Below are 20,355 nucleotides of genomic sequence, written 5' to 3'. Positions count from 1 at the left end.
TCCGGCTCCTGTTCCCTGTCATCTAACCACCAGAGTCCTGTTCCACTCATGAGTGGTTTCCAGGCCCTGGCGCATGCTCTGCCCCGTGTCTGGAATGCTCCCTTCCTGCCCACATCTGCCTGGGGCACTCTCATTCATCCTTCAAGACACCGCCTGCTCCTCTCCGGACGGGATCATCCCTGGCCCAGCTGCACCAAGCTGGTTCTCCTTCCTCCTGATTCTTGCACATTCCTCGACTCTTGTCCTGGGGTTTCTGGCTGCCCACCTTGATGTCCCCGACCGGTCTGTGAGGGCAGAGAGCAAATCGACTTAACTGGATATCCATCCTCAGAATGAAAAGGCTAGAGCTGCTGCTCTATAAATGACTGTTGGCTGATGGATGGACAGAAGGATGGACGGGCAGATGGACAGATGGACGGTGAATGAGTATATGAAACTTGAGGCAACTCACAAGCTTTATGTTAGTAGGTTCTGGGACGGAGAAATTCCATCTCCCCATTTTGTAGATATTATCTAAGGAAAATCAGTATTCCAGTACTTTCTGATACTACAAAAGAATCTTGTCTGTTACTTATATGCCACATGACATCTGTTTCCTTGATTTTAAAAAGGGGTCGATAATATATCTCTCACGGAGTTGCTGTGAGTTTCAGAGATTGTGTGTAACCCCCCGAGCACAGGCCCAGTGCACAATGGGAACACATGCTTCCTAGCACGGTTTCTGAAATAAGGTGTGAACATGGGGTTCTTTCTTGCTGGCCACGGGAGACAATGCTGGCTGTCTTCCAATAGCCATGCCCTTTCTTTTTTGTCTTTGCTGAAAACAATCCCGATTTTGTTCTGGGACATGTCCTGCTCTGGCAGGTCATGGGCTTCATTTCCAGAGCCAGGATCGAGGCAGCTGTGGCAATTCTCCTCTTAAGGCCACCAGCATTACGGGCTGGAACAAGTCTGTGGCCCAGGTCTGGGCACAGAACTGCGGGAGGATAGCTGCTGGGGTCCTGGGAAAGGTTTTATTTCTTTTAAAAAGCCCCCTGTAGGGGCGCCTGGGTGGCACAGCGGTTAAGCGTCTGCCTTCAGCTCAGGGCGTGATCCCGGCGTTATGGGATCGAGCCCCACATCAGGCTCCTCCGCTATGAGCCTGCTTCTTCCTCTCCCACTCCCCCTGCTTGTGTTCCCTCTCTTGCTGGCTGTCTCTATCTCTGTCGAATAAATAAATAAAATCTTTAAAAAAATAAAAATAAAAATAAAAACCCCCTGTCACTTCTGAGCATCAAATCCAGGACTGTGGCAGCCATCTGAGAAGGTCCAATCTGAGGAAAGGGCCACATGGAGTGGCAGGTGGGGGCAGCGAGCAAAATCACAGCAAGATCCTGATCCCGGAGCTGGCCTGGCTGAGAGCCTGACCCGAGCCTAACCTTCTATGACACGAGATAATAAACTTCCTTGTTCTCTGCGCTGGGCGAACTGCATGGAGCTTCCTGTTACAACCAACAGGAACTGCTACTACCCTATGCTTTTTAGAACAGTAACTCTCCTTTTGGGGTGACCAATAATCCACTTTTAAAATAAATCGGCTTTTGGAAGCTCTTACAAAATAACGGACTTCACTTGCTCTCCAACAGGCCCCTTGATGGGGTGGGACTCCATTCGAGCACTATTTTGTCAGTGACCTTCTCGACATCCCTTCTCTGGCTCGTGAAATTGCTTTCCCAAGCATCACACATTCAGTGGGACCGAGGCGTGGACCCAAGGCAGTGCAGTGGCATCAAGGGGGGTAAGGTGGCTTGGTCACCTCAGGCCATGTCTGTATGACAAGTCAGAGGCAATTTGGAAGTGAGAAACAGACAACACACATTGGGGGCGGAGTGTGTCATTACAAGACCCAAAACGTGGTCAATCAAAAACAAAGAAGGGAAATCTTCTCCTCCCTTAGATTTCAAGCTTTTCACATTGAAGATTAAATGTGGAAAATGCTAAATGGCATAATTTTTTGAAACAAACTGATGGCTCTGTAACTATTTCCCCTTAAATGTAAGTGTCAATGGTTATTGATCTTAAGTACCTGGACCAGGGGCTGGGAAACTACAGCCCAATGTCTGTTTTCCTATAGGGTGTATGTATTAAGAGTGCTTCTTAGCTTTTTAAATGCCTCTAGGTAGGTTTATATAAGCACCAAGTAATACCCCTAATTTTGCCGCTTGGCCCACCAAGCCTAAAATATGTACAATCTGGCCATTTACAGAAACCGTCTGCCAACTCCAACCTAGATGTCATTGCAGGGATTTTTTTGATTATTTTTTCATTTTTTTGGAAAAACTTAGAAGATTCAGATGAGTATAAAAAATAACATTTATATTCCCACCACCCACAGATAACATCTTGTAAGATCTGCTTTCACAGTTTTTAAGAATGAAAAAATTGTAATTATATGATTTTTATACAATTACAGCCCACGTCCTCTTTGACTGCCACCTGCTATACCAGAGGCACCTGGCTTTAGCTTTAAGGATGGCTACCTTCGGCCAGAGGATCAGCGACCTTGACAAGGTCAAGACAGCTGTTCCTTCACCATAATCGGACGACAGGAAATGGGGACAGTCATCACAGTGCTTCTGTGTACTGATGGATCAATCATACAGAAAAGACTTCTTTCTCTTGAAAGCAGTCTCCATCATGATATATGGGCTTTGGACAGAGTAGGCAACCCCCAACACCTACTGGATTGAATGGGTGCCCCCATCAAAGCAAATGTTTGCTGGAGTGATTTCGTGAAGACGCAGCCATCAAGTAAAGGTGGTTATGAATGAAAAGAAGGAAGAAGAAGAAGAAAAAAAAAGGATACAGGAAGAAGGGAAGAAATGTCCCTGATAGAGAGGCTATCCACCGCACCAGGGATGACACAATTCTCACATTCTTATGGAAAACCATGCCCCTATCAAGCAGGTAGCAAGCCAAGTATTTGCACAACTTCAAATGTGATTTCTGGAGAGAGGAATTTAAATATTAGAAACAAACGTCTCATGCATCTGAAGTCCCCTCTAAGACATCTACTTTGACTGTCATTCTCTGGTTCCTTCCCTGACTTTTCCCCCTACACTGAGCTTCTTGAGGGTAGGACCGATGCTTACTATTCACTGTTCCGGTAGTTTCCAAGCTCAGAGCATGTGTGCACTAAGGGCTCAACACATAGAGATGAATGTGATGACAGACGGAGCACCTGACCCCAGTGTCACGAGTTCCAGTAACTCTTCCAATCAGAACGCTGAACCTCTTCAGCGAAACATGACTGGAGGTCACGTCTGGCTTTACCAAGACCAATTTCGGGCACAGGTTTCATAAATTAAAAAATGTGCAAGCATTTTTAATTTAAGATTTGGACCTGTTTGTGCACAGAGAAGTTTGTGACAGTTGTTACCACAGAGAAAAAGTGGAAAAGACTTTAAGTGTCCAATAATGACAAAAGAGTTCAACGAACACGGTACGTCTATGTATAGTATAAAGTATCGGTGGTCTGGGGAACATTTTTAACGACACATGATAATGCCGTGTATGACATCATCTTCTGCTTCTAAAATGCTCATAGGGTAAGATCTCAGCTGTATGAAAAGAAGGAACTCCTTAATAACAAGAAAACGTTAGGAATAGACTGTTTATAAACAAAGCCCCTACGAAAGAAAAACCAAACCAAACCAAACCCAACTTTTACAACCCAGCAGAGGCACCTTTGTATTGAATCACAAATCATACTAAAGACACGGGATTTCATGAAGCCAATCAAAGTGACACTTGGGGAACAGATGGAATTGGGAGAAGGGCAAGTCATCAACATGGAAGGCTCTGGCAGAAGAAACACAAGGATGTATACACAGGAGAGTTCCCGAGAAGGGCAATGATCAGATTACTGATGGATTCAGAAAGAGACCCTTAGGAAAACCGATGCAACCTGGAATTATTTTTCTCTCATGCAAAAATGACCCTCGGTGATGGTGCTGTCAAACACACAATGCTGTTGAACAACAACTTTAGACTGTTTCGACCAAGGAAACCAAGTTAACACTTGACTCATTCTTCATTCATTCTAAGAATTGGGGCACATTTGCAATAACAAGCAACGTTTCGTCAAATACAAGTTGATGTAAATGGACTGCCACGATTTGTCTCTTTTTGCAACGTAATGTCTCAAACCAACATTTATTCTTTAAAAAGATTTATTTATCTGAGAGACAGAGAGAGAGAACGTGAGCACACCTGCACTCAAGTGGGGGAAGGGGCAGAGGGAGAGAATCCTAAGTAGGCTCCACACCCAGCGTGGACCTGACATGGGGCTCAATCCCACGACCCTGAGCTTAAATCGAGAGTTGGATGCCCAACTGACTGAGCCACCAGGTGCCCCAAGCCAACCTTTATTCTTACTTCATCACTCGATGCTAAGAGCTACAGTCTCCATGTTTTAAGTAAGCTTTTTCTGGTGCCCACTATCCTTGGGTAAGAGCCGCTCTGGACCTGAGTCTACAGGGGTGGTAGAGACCCCTCCCTGCCTTCCAACAGCATCTCTGCAGAAGGCGTGATTCACACACTCAAGATCAAAGGACCAGCTGAGGAGCTCAGTCTGAAACAAAGGCTGCTGCTTGCTGAGGCCAGAGGGGCCTTCCTCACCCTGGGTGCGCTCCCTGAAGCCTCACTCCGCAGACCTATCAGACACGGAGGCTCTAAGCCTCCCTGGCGAGGTGGACCAGCTCCTTGCCGAGGTGGCCCCTGCAGAAGAGCAGGTGCGGGGCCGACGGGGTGGGTGGCAGGTGGGACCTACCCCCCCCCAAGCTGGCCTGGCCACCTGCATCCTGCCATCAAGTTCATACCTGCGCCCGAGGTGCATTCTACTCATTACCCTGACAGCAGCACGGCTAAGAGGTCAGAGCTCTAGAACGTAAGCCCAGCGCGGCCACTTCCCAGCTGTGCGTCTCTCTTCCTGTCTATAAAATCAGAGCAATAGTACGTGTCCTGTTTCTTAGTCTAATATTACTGTACTATAATAATTAATAAGTGGTCATTGTTATTACATGAGCGTAATGTTAATTGTGTTTTAAGTGGCTCAGGAAGTAAAACTGATACCGGAGGAAGTCCTGTGTGTTTCTAGCACCCACTGGTGGCATATGGTGGGCCTGACTCAGGGACATGGGACCCCAGCGTGGCGGGCAGAGGGGTAGCAGAAACAACATGGTCAGAAAAACGAGGGTCCCAACTCTGGCAATACTGCAGCCACCCAGCCGTGGGTCAGAGGCGTGAACGTGCAGAAAGGAGAAAACATGTTCCTCACACATCTATTTCTTAGATGTTAAGTCACCGTATTTTGAGGATAATAACGACCGTGGCAGGAAGACGGGTAACACGAACAGCGCTGTTCTAACTGAGCACTCCCCAGGAACCAGACTCCGTGTCACGATACTGGCTTATCTTATCCGATCCCCACCAACACCGGAGACGTTACCACGCCTGCTTCCCACCTCTGGGACCTCCATGAGCAACTCCACCTCCAGGGCTCCAGGCCGCTCGTCGGGGGCTGCTCGTGCAGAGGCCGTGCTGACAAAGAGCATGGCCGTCGGCAGACCCTAAGTAACAGTAAGACTGAACGTGAGCCATGGCCCTCAAAAACCTGGTTCATCTTTTCCCTTTTTCAGGAGAAAAGCTGCTCTGTTTGGTGTCTGTGACGTGGCTTCTGGGAGGGAGTGAGGCTACAGCCCTGAGGGAGACACAAGCGCAGACCACGAGGCCCCACCCTGGCGGGGTTGCCCCACTGGACCCTCGTGGGCAAGGCGGCATCGCACCTGCCCTTGACCGTGACCCCTTCCACCTGCGCAACGTTACTGCAGGCAGCTCCTCACCTGGCCGCCCACTGGTGCACAGACCAGTGCCCTGTGGAAAAGAAACAGCTGCGAGCAGTTCTTTCCTTTCCTCTTACCTGTCTGTAAGTTCAATTTAGAATGGACTCAGAGCCAGAGAGCGTCCGTGTGCCGGTCTCCTCACCTGTGCTGCACACAGGGTCACGGGCTCGTGAGGAGGGGCACGGAGTGCCATGTCTGCACTAGGAGGCTTGTCCAAGGGGGTGCCGTTTGTTCACTTCCAACGGAATCATCCATATGCAAACATTTTTGTTAGTCAAATTAAAAAACAACAACTATAAAACTAAAGCAATTTCTAGCTTATTTTAAAGAACAGTATTCTACGTTCTCACTTATATCATTGGCCATAGTGGGGGCAAATGTCTCTTAAATGCAAGCAAGTCCAGTAACTAAAACTACATGAACTAGTATAGGAAGTAAGTTAGAGTGTCTAGCTAAGCAAGGGATATTTCAATTTCACAAAGGCATCCCACTGCTCATTTGAAAGTGACACTAATTGGTATTTTTAAAATATGACCTAAAAAGAGAGGATATAATATTTTGATTCCGTAAACTTAAACAGTCACTATGGTTTCCCATGCGCTGTGCCTCCTTTTTGAAATGTCGCAATGGGATTTTTCAACAAAACTGGTCATTTTCAATTTGAGCGTGGCAGCCACAATACCAGAGGAGAGACCTCTGTCTGTTCCGCTCCTTCCTACCCTCAGTGCCTCGCCCAGGGCCCGTGCCACGTGTTGAACGAATAAATGTTGACTTAACTCTGGGAACCGGCAGCACACGCTGAAACGCGCCAGATTCTCGGTTTATAAATATTTACAATCAGGACTTGATTTCGACTTTAATGAGCCCAACTGTTAAGGATACCTCCGAAGTGAGAAATGTAATCTATCACTTCCCGCCAGATGCAGCCTCGGCATTTGGTCCTTTATCTGGGTTTGTGGTGAACGAGGCACAGACATCAGATGAGAGCGGGATGTTTTATGGTGGACTGATCAAAACAGATAAGAGACCCAACCTGGGAACATGAATTTGGGACCAAATCTAAATTTAAGAGGGTAAAATTCCTCAAGCAGATAGGCTCCCAGAAACTCCAGAGTCTACGGATGCTTCAAAAAGGGTAGTTTAGGAGGTCTTGCTTGAGAGTTGATTAAAAAAAACAACCACTAAGATAGTTTCTTAAAATGCATTTTAAACAGAGGGCATTGTGAGGGTGTCTGGGTGGCTCAGTCGTTGAGCATCTGACTCTTGATTTAGGCTCAGGTCGTGCTCTCACAGTCGTGAGATCAAGCCCCCTGTCGGGCTCCGCACTCAGCACACAGTCTGCTTGAGATTCTCTCTCTCCCTCTGCCCCTCCCCCTGCTCGTGGGCGCTCTCTCGCTCTTTCTCTCTCTGTCAATAAATAAAATCTTTAAACAGAGTGCATCACAAGATGACCGCCACTGTCTTGAGGACACACTGGCCAGATTCAGAACACCTGACTACGAAATTATACCCTCACAGGTGTGTTTACCAACATTAACTGACGTGCTGTGTGCTTTAGAAAAAGTAATGAGGAGTCAAATTCTATCACCAAATTCCACAGGAATTTTCCATCTAGTTGAGTGCTTCCCCCCTTTTAAACTAGTACCCCCTTTTTGATAAAACTAAAAATAACATGTATTCCTCATCCGCCCTGAAAAATCTCAGACTCCTTGAGACACAGTCTGTCTTCTTGCACATCCCAGGAGCTAAGAGACGTTCTGTCTAGCTTCACTTCCTGCAGTTTGTATTATGAAAAGAGTTGCTAATTCCTTTCTTTCTCAACTTACAAAGTCTCGCTAGCAAACACGCCTCTCCTTGCTTGGAGCTTCTCTTGCACCCCCTCGCGAGCAGACTCTGCCCCTCCTGCCGGCACCCCAGGATGAGAAGAACGAAAGCTAGACCAGCGTAAAGCAGATGTGCCTGCCATGCGAGGGCTCGCGATCTAATGGCTGGGTCATCTACCAACCAACAACCCTGCATGGAGCACATCCCATGTCCCCGCCTCACTTTATCTGTTGCTCATACCAACCCTGTGAGGTTGGGACCAGGAGCCCCATTTAACAAGTGGAAAACTAAGGCAGAAAGATGTTCAGCAGCTTATGTGAGGCCACGTGGCGGGGGGAGTGGCACCAAACAATTTGAATCCAGGTCTGTCTGAAGCCCAAGCCTGCCTGCTGCCCTGTGATGTGATAGGGCCTCATCCTGCCCGCCCACACGTCACCCCTGCACCCCAAGTTCTGCCTCACCCACAGGCTACCTGTATATCATTTACCAAATATTCTTCTCTGACTTGAAGAGCTAGTTACATTTTTTTCTAACACATGCTGAAAACAGACACCCACATATTAGATTTTAAGTGCCCCCATGTCACCTTTCGCCCTGAACCCCCATATCATGTCATGAGCCTCCAATGAAACGTGCCTTGTCCAGGCGTGCCGTCCACTGAGGAACCTGAGGCTTGCTCTGGACAGACCCTTCAGTGAGTCAGGCAGCTGCCACAGTGGGGTCACCAGAAGCATGCACACCGTGGACACAGCCTCGGGGGAGGGCACGGGTGTCACAAGTAACAGGAAGATTTCTCTACGCCGAGGGTGGGTAAAGTATGGCCTGCAGGCCCACGCCTGATTTTGTAAATATAGAGTTTTGCTGGAACACAGCCATGCCCGTTTGCTTACATATGTCTGTAACTGCTTCCACGCTACAAAAGCAGAGCTCAGCGGTTGCTACAGAGACCACAGGCTAAAACATTTACTATGTGACCCTTTGCAGAAAAAGTTTACCGACCGCTGCACTAGGTGACACATTTCCCATCCAAAAGTCAGTTGGCAAACACCAAACCATAGGTAATACGGACCTTACTTATGATTCTGATTCTGCTGGTAAGTATGTGAATCAAATTTAATTCCATTCCACTTAACCAGTATTTATTTATTGACGGGGCTACTACACGAGTCTTGGCGAGGGGCTGGGCTTACGGAGGCAAACAAAGCTGGGACTCCATTTCTTGGAGGAATCAGAATATAAACAAATAATCTCAATACAACTCAGTAAGACATTAGAGTAGGATCTGATGTTTTATTTTTCCTATAAGTGGATCCTGGAAACCTGACCTTTTTGTTCTCTAAAACTTTGAAATTCTAAAACCGTAACCATGGGCTAAGATTAAGATCTCTTTCTCTCTAGTTTTTTTTTTTTTTTTAAGCATAAATACTGGAGATGAAACTACTTTTGTGAAATTACTCATTAACTTTTGCAGGAAAGATCAACTTATTGGAAGTTTCTGTAATTGCCAAATTCACTCTGGGCTCCCGACTACACAGTTCTCATTTCTATGTTGAGAATGGAAAAAGGAAAAGGTACCGAGACATCAGGGGAGACCGGGGTCAGTTACAGAGCCAGACTTTTGTTTTTTAAGATTGAGTTTTTAAATTGGAATCCATATTAACTGGGTCACATATTAACCTTTTGCTGAAAAAGGCATGAGGGACAGAGACAATGGCTGGGTTCAGCCACGATTTCATTATCTACTACCTGTCTTTGCAACTCAACTAGGTATCAGGTGAATTAAGGGGAAAACCAATTTCTACATCCCGTGGATGTGATGAAATCGATTATCCTCGGGCAGAGCCAAGGAAGACCGACAGTAAGGGGCACAGCTGTGCACCTGTCCTGCCCTGATAACGGTTTACGTGCGCTGGCTATCGACGCCGCCTTTGTCGCACACAAAGAAGGTTTTTCACCGAGCTTCACAAGTAGAAACAGAATGCGTCCGTTTCTAGGGCAACCTGACTGGGGAGGCTCGCAGGCTTCGATTCATAGAATGCGTCCCCACGCACGTAGTGGCCCATTTGTACGGTAACACCCCTCCTCCTCATTTACCTCATCCCATTTGAAAAATTAATGCAACAATGAGAGATGATTGTTGATGCTCGTTATTAAATCATTTATTCATCCCACACAGTGATTCAGAATTATTCATTAAGCTTGCTGGAAGGAAGCAGGGTTTTACCTCCATGGTGGTTTGAGGAGGGATGTGCTCTTTAAAAGGATATTTTGTAACAACACAATTATCATAATTAGAACCTACCCTGATATTCTGATGAGCTTTTGACATATTTTTGAGTACTGGCATTTTAACACAAGGAGATAAATGAGACTGGAACAGTACTAGCAAATAATATTGCTGTGGGGGAAAGCCGGAGGCAACATTAAACAGCAGCATCACCCCCAATTTTACCATGGTCCTTTACTAATGAATCTTACAAAATGTCACTTGAACTTTCGGCTTTCCCAAATGAGCCCAAGAATTACATTTTGTAACCTGAGCACAAGAATGTTCATTTTGTACATTTTGTAATCTTTTGCGTTACTGAGTCATGGGTACACACGTTCCCCATGAGAGCCTACCTACCCGTGCTTCCAAACCAAGCAGGTCACTCAGCCCGCCACTGAGCTGGTCCACATCTGGCCTCTGATCTCTTCCCAATGTTGCCCTTGGTTTGTTCTGGGTCTGAAAGGCCATAAAGCAAAGGGCCTGGTTTGATAAGCCGCTAAAACTGACAAGCGACAGCATGAAAGGCACCCATCTCTCCGCTCTTGCCCAGCTGAGCATTAGGCTTCAGGGAAGACCCTAAGGCCAGGGGCCAAGAGGAGGCCTTCTCATACATGAAGGTGCGTGGTGGCTATAGTCAGGGGCCACGGGGGAAGAGAGAAACTGGCTACTGTGTGAACCTGGAAAGCCAGCACGTGGATCAGGGTCGAGGCACACAAGTGGCTTTACCCAAGAACGAGGGGCTTGGATGCTGTGGGGTGTGTGCTTGGCACCTTGAACACACCTTGGACAAGCTTGGCCTGGGAGCTCCGCGAGAGCATGGACCTGGTCTGCTTTGTGCCTGCAGTACAGCGGGTGCTAAGAAATGGGCCGTGTCGCTCCTTCACTCACCGCACAAATAGCGACAAAGCGCTGATTATGAGCTAAGACCCCAGTCAGGTGTCCTGAATGCAGAGACGACCACAGCAGTGTCCCCGCACTCCAGAAACCGAGTCTAGTGGGCGACTGAGATGACTCCCCATGTACAAGAAACCTGAGGAAGAACCCAGGTGGGGCCGGGGGCACCTCACATGGAAGGTGCCGAAGAGGAGTAGCTGGCCAGGTGAAATGGAAGAGGCAGAGACCACGGGGCTATGGGGAAGAGTGGGGAGCTGGCCCTATCTGGGGGTGGGAGGGACCCCAAAAGGAAGGGGTGTTATGGAGCTGCTGCTATGACCCAGATGGCAGCCTCAAGAAGCGGACAGTCTGGAGAGATGCTGAAGGCACTAGAAATATCAGACTGTCGTGGGCAAGGAAGCCCTACTGGAGATGGCTCCGTCAGCGTTCCAGGGCCTGATGTCGTTGAGAGCGGAACAAGACTACGAGCTCCTCTGCTCCGTCTCACGCTGAGCAAGCAAGCTCCTGCTTGTCACTTGGCTTCCCATGCTGCTCTGCCCATGGGAAGAGCCTCTGCTGCTGGGGCTGAGGGGAGGGTTTCAGTCTCGCACTAAATCAATCAGTTGGCATCCTGGTATAGATATCCATCTGTGAGCTGGGGCAACTGGAACCCACCTCCAAGACACAGACCAGCTCTGGGTGTGCTCACAAATCCCTCCTGGGCCTGCAGGGCTGCGGGCCTGACGGGGACGTGGACAGTGCATCCTGAATACAAGGCCAGGCTCCTGGTGGGCGGGCAGCAGGTGTCCCCCAAGGGGCTGCCCTGTTAGAGCTGTGGGCTCTCTCTCTGTAAGTGTCTACAGGTCTCAATATCTGGGGGAGCCTGTGGGCTGCATGTGCTCCGATGATGACGGGAAACCCAGAACCACACGCCACTCAAGAATGTGGCTGACAGGAGCAGAGAACAAAGAGCAGTCACGGGGACCGCATTTGCATCATTTAACATTTGATATGAAAGGAATCATTTCACTGGCATTAAATGTTCTCCCTGGCATTATTCTCTGTTACAAAATAGTCTCCATGGTGGTGCTGATGCCATCTTGACACTTCATTTCCTTGTCATCGAAATGGTGTTCTGCACCAACTCAAGCATGGCATGAAATTTCAAAGACCTCAATAGAAGTTTCCCAACTTCATCTCCATGGAACAGTTGGAAAATGTCTCCAATTATGCCAGCTTTTTGTAAAATGTCTCAAAAATACAGAAGGGCCTATTGTACGTTTCACAAGTAAATGCGAACATATTTAACGCCTAAAGATGAAAAGAAGAGTGTCAAGGCTTTTTTAAAAATTTTTTTTAAATGAATGCTTGCTACCGGGTCAGGCCACCACCTCCCTCTTCCTACCACCTTACAAATAAATGGATGTATTTAAATGTCTGCAGCATCTGATGAAGTACACTCTGGAAAGATCTGAAAGGAGGCATTAAAACCAAAACAAGAGACACGACAGTTGTCAGAACGGGAATCCTGCCAAGTCGCTGGCCACGCAGGGAATCGGCTGAGAACGACCCCTTTCTCACAAGAGCAACGCTGCAGGTGCTGCCAGGAGGGGAGATGGAGGGTGTGCGGACCAGTACGCCATCGTGTGCGTGTGTGTGTGCACATGTGTACACACGCGTGTGTCAAATACCTGATTAGCTGATAACTGACAGTGGGCTAAACCAGACTAAATACATTTCTCTCTCCTGGTTCTGGAGGAGAATTCAGTCCTCATCCTACGAAAACTGATGGGGAGGCTCCAGGACCTGCCACGTCCCAGGACGTCCCAGGGTTACATCTGACACTGGCGGAAAGCCTAGCTCTTAAAGATCACCTGCCGGTGAGCAAGTTCCTGCTTCCTAGACATATGAGAAAAGGCGCCCCTGGCATCATCCCTTCTCCTGGGGTCAGTACAGCCACCCTCTGCCCCAGGAACTGCATACCTGCAGGACCCCCATCCTCGGCTGCCAGCAGCTGCCACAGCTTTACTACTTGGTAGGCCAGCGGCTACTGTCATGCTTGACAGGCCCCCGCTCCTTTAATCCTAACAAGCACCCTCTGAGAGAGCTCCTTCTGCTCCTCCTGCTTTACAGATGAGTCCACTGATGCTGGAAGGGCTAGGCAGCTTGTCCAAGGCCACACTGCCAGTGAGGGATGCAGCTGGGGTCAGGACCTAGTTCTGTCCAAAGCCCCATCCTCTCTACCCTTCACCAGGCTGCAGGAGGTGGAAGAAGGATCTGGAAGCCTCCCCTCTAGACGGCGCTCCCAGCCAGCCCCTGGGGTCCCGGGTCACTACCTGCTCCGGTAAGCTTGTCGGCCACCTCCTTCCGCACGGACTGGGTGAGGTTGAAGTAGTCGTCGTCCTCGTCCATGCTGCGGAGGAACAGCGGGATGTGCTGGAAGACGATGGCGTGCTGGCACTTGCGCTGGCCCGCGACGCTCAGTTGCTGGTCCAGCCACTGGTCCTGTGCCTGCTTCAAGGCGGGGCATCGGGAGGCATCGTACCAGAACTGGGAGTTGAGAACGAGGAACAGGACACCCCCGACCCAGAAGCTGAAATAGTCGTCCCCCCAGGTCTGCTGGAACTCCGCCACAGTCTCGGGGGTGGGGGTGTTGCCCACGTCATGGTTGCCGCTGACCAGCACCAGCGGGATGTCGCTGTCCACGCCTGCGAGCACCCGCTGCAGGTCTGCAGTCTGCTCCTTCCGCCAGGGCATTCCTGCAAGAGTGAGGGTCATGTCTGAGACGGCCGCGGCTGGCCACGTGTTTATTAACATAAGGTAAGAGAGCACAGCCTAGAAATATACTCACCCCTCACGTGGAACTGCAAACAGCAGCTGTGTGTTAAAAGCAAATCAGTAATTTAGGTGGGAGCCTCTGTCTACCCCTCTTCCCTCAGGATGCCTTGGAAATTCAGTGTCCAAGTGGTCGTCTGACCCAACGTTGCTGACTGAGTGATGATACGCAGTTATTCTAACAGTAAATGTTAGTGAGGTGTCATTTCTTTTATTCAGATGAAAAATAAACATAAATAGTTGTAGCTTTTCCGTCCCATCTCAGTGGGTCATCATGTGCGTCCATATTGTGTGTGGACCCAGCTTTGAACACTAGTCCCAAACCAACTGCTACTTAAAGTTATTCTTACCATACCTGTGGCTTTGCAGACTGGGGGAGCACCCTATGGGGGAAATGCTTAGAATCCGAACGGCCAGACCAACTGGCACATGCATCCTGCCAAATCCCACTCCCCTCACCCATGCAGGGGAAGAAGTACTTTATATTCCATGAACGGTGTGTAAATGTAAGGGCTCAATGTCTTGATATTAAGTGTGTCTCCCCACCCCGTCCCCCCACTCCAGATACACAGGATTCGGTATGGAGATAATGTATTAAAACTCTAATGGATGGGATTTGAAATGACCACTTCAATTCTGGATGTTTTCTGTTGTCTTTGTTTTGTTTTTTAAGCTCCTCTGTGCTAATTTATTCAACAAATATTTACTGAGTACTGACTGTGTCTAAGGCACTGATTCAGTTGCCGGGGCAAGATGTGAACCAGAGACACAAATCCTTCCCTCCCAGCAAACGATGGACGCACACCGTCCGTATCAGATGCTAATGAAACATTACTGAGAAAAGCAAGGTGGGGAAACGGATAGGATTCCTGCACCACGTCAGTCCTGAGGAACACACTCACCATTATGCAGAGACAGTGTAAGGAAAAGGGTGAGAGAGAAGAGCAGCCCAACTTCCCTAGGGTGATGAAAACTCACCTGAAAAACCTCGCCGTGAGCAGACGAAAATTACACCCAACAGCCCGTGTCCCTCACAAATTTACAAGAAGGCAAAAGGTCTTTACGAAGCAACCGCAGCTAAGAAGGAAGACCTAACGCAGAGAGGAATTCAGTCTAGATGGTCATAAAATAGGCGGGCGTGAAGCAGGAACGGGTAGAAGTGACTCAGGAAAGGGACGGCGGCAAGAGACAAAACTGTTTGAGAACTTGCAGCTATAAGAAATCAGCAGTGGCCAGCTCTCCGTTATAGCCCACGTATATAAACCGGTTTACCAAATGTCCCGTGCGAGCTTGTAGAGAATGCGCATTCTCTCAATGTTGACCACGGAGCTCCTTATATCGCCCGTCAATCAAACCTGCGTATGGTGTGATTCAAGTCTCCTGTGTCATTTGTTACTCCCTGCTTTTGGCCGACTGATCCATGTCAGTTTCAGGGAGCCTTGGTTAAGCCTCCGCTGTAACTGTGAACTGATCCGTTTCTCCTTCTAGTTATGCCAAATTTGATGTGCGTTTTACTTTTAGCTATGGGATTACGTACGAGGTCAGAACTTCCACATCTCACTGAAACAGCTTTGTAATTCATTCTAACAAAATAAATAGAAAGAAAGAGGTAGATCCACACTGATACAATAGAAAAATCATTACTATATTAAGTTAAAAAGGTAAGACATGGAGGGAAAAAAATCACGTGGAAAATTTTAAAAGGCTTACACATATTTGCATGTTATAGATAAAACTTCTTCAAAGACACAAAGAGAACTACAACTCTGGTTAAATCTGGGAGATTGTGGTGGAGAGGGAGGGGGACTTTCATATTCGGTTTAAAACCCTTTATACTACATTTTAAAAGTTCCTTCTCTCCTTTTTCCAAGCTTATGTACTATTTACACTTTCTTTTTTTAAAGTGTTTTCTTGGTTTTTTGTTTGTTTTGTTTTTTTAAAAAGGGGCTTTTAGCCCCAGGATCCCACGGTTTGAAGAAGATTCAGGAATGGCCAGTCAGGCAGCTACATTTCCAAGCGATCCCAATTTCTAGGATGAGTGGAATTTGCTTGGAGAAGGTGTCAGCAGCCGACCCCCACAGGGAGAGCCCCTGAGGGGAGCAGCAGATCCTGCCTGGCACCAGGGACCACAAAGCCCCTCCCTCGGCAGTGCTGGGCATTTGCTCACCTCCAGCGTCTGCCTCCTCGCTGGTCTGGGCTGGCCCTGGGGCTCCTGGTTTGAAGGGGCCATGGACTGATGGTGCTTCTTTAGCTGAACCCAGACTGTGGGCATCTGTGTTGACTTACATAATCCCCTCTAGGACCCTGCTGGTCAGTTCTTTTCCCATGTCAACAAACAGGCAGTACGAATCCTTTATGGCCTTGAACACGATAAACCATTTCAAAGGGACTCCATAAGCCAAGGCCAATTCATCACTACTTTCCTTAACCAGTTCTCTAAAAACCCAAAGCTGCCGCTAATGTTCCCTTCTTTGCATTCACACTTACTTGGGGATGCTGTGACCCTTAACAACAGCCAATGCTAACCTTACTACGGGCCAGGCACTGCTCTAAGAGCTGTACTCATATTAACTCGCTGGGACAGCCAGTGGGGGCGTCAGGATTTGAACTCACTGTTCCAGCTCAGACCGCTGCTTCTCATTACAGTGACCTGAACAGAAAGGTCCTAGCTTCCTGGGTGACTTCTCTCAGCTGTCCTGATCCACAGGACATCGATTTACAACACACTGGGGTCCACAGTGTCTCCCATTCCTGATTTTCAAAGGGCATTTCGTCATGACGCTTCATATGCTGACTGAGTCAGACACAAAGAATGTTCAATTACCTGATGACCGTGAGGAAAAAAGCACCTCAAAAAAAAGGCTTACTCAAAACTTGGAAAGGAGACCTTGTCTACAAGCAATCTACAGGGAAGACCTGTGAATTACACACAGTAAGAGGATGTTTGTTTCCAAACTTCAGTGGGAACCTGCTTGGGGGAAGTCACAAATATCCCCCAATAACCTGTTTAAAAAAAGATGAAACCCATCTTCCCAGGATCCCCTCAAATATGAGCCTCTCTCGTGAAGCTTTTCCAGAACTTTCTGTACCCCTCACGTGGAGGCATGGTGTGGAGATGGAGTCTAGGACACCTGGCTTTGGTCCTTGGCTCTTGCCCCTTACAAGTCATTGGCCTTGGTGAGTCACTTGGTTGCTCTGAGCCCTGGTCTCACTGTGTGTGAGATGAGAACGATAGGCTCCATACCTCAGAGGGCAACTGTCAGGATTCATACCAAGATAATGATTTCCAGAGTTCAACTTGAACAGGGATGCAAAAACGTTAGCTGTCTTCCCTCCACTCCTACACCCGAATGTACTGAATTCTCCCTTTCTGACTGGTGACTCACAGTGTGCACACAGCAATCAATAAATCACTTCTGAAGGAAAGAAAACATTCCCTAGGGATATAAATAATTTTTAGGTAAGAATTTAAAAGTGAAGGAGTAACTGCTCAATTACAAAAAGCCAAGGTGAAGGAAAACATTTACATTATTTTCAACATACTTTCATTTGTGTAGATCAGAATTTCTTTAAGGTCAGAACATCAATAATCCCTTAGTATTATTAGCATAGCTGATAGTACATCTTAGCACAGTTTCCTAAAGAAATCATAATATTACAGCAAAGGACAAAGGCAAACCTAACTAGCATCAGGAATAGAAAAAATGTTAACTTGGCCAAGGATATAGAGTTTCCATGAGTTTCTTACGGGATCAAGTGGGGCTCTGCACTTCACAGGAAGGACAGAAAGAGAGGCAGGGAAAGAGGAGAGGGCTTTGGTGAAGGAAGAAAAACTGCAAGAAATGACTCAGAAGACAGAAGGCGATTCCATTAAAATTTTAGAATTATATGTTCTAGTTCTGTGAAAAATGGTATTTTGATAGGGATTGCATTAAATCTGTACATTGCTTTGAGTAGTGCGGACGTTTTAACAATATTGGCTCTTCCAATCCATGAGCATGGAGTATCTTTCCATTTGTTTGTGTGAACTTCACAGAACTAGAACAAATAATCCTAGACTTTGTATGGATCCACAAAAGACCCTGAATAGCCAAAGCAATTTTGAGAAATAAGAACAAAGCTGGAGGCATCACAATCCCAGACTTCAAGTTATATTACAGAGCTATAGTAATCAAAGCAGTTTGCAACTGGCCCCACATAGATTAAGGGAACAGAATAGAAAATCCAGAAATAAACACACACTTCTATGGTCAATTAATCTATGACAAAGGAAGAAAAGAATATACAATGGGAAAAAGACAGTCTTTTCAACAAATGGTGTTGGGGAACCTCGACAGCTACATGCAAAGGAATGAAACTGGACCCCTTTCTTACGCCATACACAAAAATAAACCCAAAATGGATGAAAGACCTAAGTGTGAGACCCGAAACCAAAAAATCCTAGTAGAGAGCAAAGCAGTAATTTTTTTGACATCGGCCCTAGCAACATTTTTCTAGATATGTCTCTGGAGCCAAGGAACACAGAAAGCAAAGTTAAACTATCGGGACCACATCCGAATAAAGACCTTTTGCACAGTGAAGGAAACCATCAACAAAACAAAAAGGCAATCTACTGAGTGGGAGAAGATATTTGCAAATGATACATCTGGTAAGGGGTTAAGATCCAAATTATATAAAGAAGTTATACAACACCAAAAAAACCCCCAAATAATCCCAATCAAACTGGGCAGAAGACCTGAACAGACTTCCAAAGAAGACGTCCAGATGGCCAGTAGACACGTGAAAAGATGCTCAACATCACTCATCGTCAGGGAAACGCAAATCAAAACCACCATGAGCTACCACTTTACACCTGTCAGAATGGCTAAAATCAAAAAGATAAGAAATCACAAGTATTGGTGAGGATACAGAGAAAAAGAAACTCTCCTGCACTGTTGGTGGGAATGCAAACCGGTGCAGCCACTGTGGAAAACAGTATGGAGGTTCCTCAAAAAATTAAAACTAGAAATACCACATAACCTAATAATTCCACTACTGGGAATTTATCCAAAGAAAACAGAAACACTAATTCAAAAAGACATATGCACCCCTAGGTTTCTGGAGTATTATTTACAATAGCTAAGATACGAAAGCAACCCAAGTGTCCACTGACCGATGAATGGATAAAGAAGATGTGGTACACAAACATACACACACGCACACACGCACGCACGCACACACACACACACACACACACACACACACACACACAGAGGAATATTACTTAGCTATAAAAAAGAATGAAATCTTGGCATTTGCAACAACATGGATGGGCCTAGAGGGTATTACGCCTCTAGGCATAATGAATTAAGTGAATTCATTATGTGAATTAAGTCAGTCAATGAAAAGACTTATACGATATGATTTCATTCATATGTGGAATTTAAGAAAACAAGTGAACGAACAAAAAAAGAGACAACTGAAAAACCAGACTCTTAAATACAGAGAACTGGTGGTTGCTGAGGGGAGGTGGGTGGGGAAAAGGGTGAAACAGATAAAGGGAATATGACCACACTTATTGTGATGAGTACTGAAAAATGTATAGAATTGTTGATTCACTATACTGTACGCCTGAAACTAGTATAACATTGCATTTTAACTATATTTGAATAAAAGACAAAAAGATGAGAGGAGGAGGACTGCTCTGGGCGGGTCTCCAAGGTGGAGAAGGGGCATCTGCTGAAAAGTGGGTAGTGAGAGAACATGGAGCCCGATGTCAGCACACATCTGCTGACTGATGAGAAGAACTCTGACGAGATCGGGCACGTTCAGGATGGTATGGCAGTAGACTAATGAGAAGAACTCTGGATGGGACTGATGGGAGCAGCGTGGAAAGCTGTGACATGTTCAAAATATAAATATTTAAAATTTTCTACATATAAGGAGTTTAAAATAAAACCAGGAGGTAAAAAACATTATAAAGACAACTACAAAATAGTTATTTATCATTCATTAACTTTGAATTTTTAATAAGATGGGGTACCATGGAATGTGTAACGTATTACTTCAATATTTATTAAGGCAGAGATGATTATCTTCTTGTTTTGAGAATAGTCTTAAAACACACTGTCTGATAAAATCTCTTAGCAAACTTAGAAGAGAAGTAAACATCCTTAACCAGATAAAGTATATCCACATAAACTCTGCAACTAATGTCACGCTTAATGGTGAAAGACTGAATGCTTTCCCCCTAGGACTGAGGACAAAGCAAAGATGTCTGCTCTTACCATTTCCATTCGGCATCGCACTAGAAGTTGTGGCCAGTGCAGTAAGGCAAGAAAAAAGAAATAAGAAGCATACAGATTAGAAAAGAGAAAAAACTGCTTGTTCTCAGAAGACACAACTGTCTTCATAGAAAACCCACCCCCCAAAATCTATTTTTTTAAAGACTGATTGATTGATTGATTGATTGATTTGACAGAGAGAGAGAGAGAGAGAGAGAGACAGCCAGTAAGAGAGGGAACACAAGCAGGGGGAGTGGGAGAGGAAGAAGCAGGCTCCCAGCAGAGCAGGGAGCCCGATGCGGGGCTCAATCCCAGGACCCCGGGATCATGCCCTGAGCTGAAGGCAGACACTTAACGACTGAGGCACCCAGGCGCCCCAATTTTTTAAAAAAAATTTCTAGACTAATAA

At 46.6% G+C, this 20,355-nt stretch overlaps 1 protein-coding gene across 5 annotated transcripts in view; it reads right to left on the bottom strand.

The window, feature by feature from the left end:
• Positions 1 to 20,355, bottom strand: part of CPPED1 (calcineurin like phosphoesterase domain containing 1) — a 201,860-nt gene that overhangs the window by 120,091 nt on the left and 61,414 nt on the right. For all 5 annotated transcript variants that reach the window (XM_045777909.2, XM_045777908.2, XM_087870393.1 and 2 more), the window contains exon 3: positions 13,185 to 13,607. In XM_045777909.2, the coding sequence (XP_045633865.1) occupies positions 13,185 to 13,607 (423 nt within the window). The remainder of the gene's footprint in view (positions 1 to 13,184; positions 13,608 to 20,355) is intronic.

This window comes from Ursus americanus, chromosome 2, assembly GCF_024610735.1.
Source record: "Ursus americanus isolate L20-20 chromosome 2, mUrsAme1.1.p, whole genome shotgun sequence".
NCBI lineage: Eukaryota > Metazoa > Chordata > Mammalia > Carnivora > Ursidae > Ursus > Ursus americanus.
This window is presented reverse-complemented; position numbering and strand designations above follow the sequence as displayed.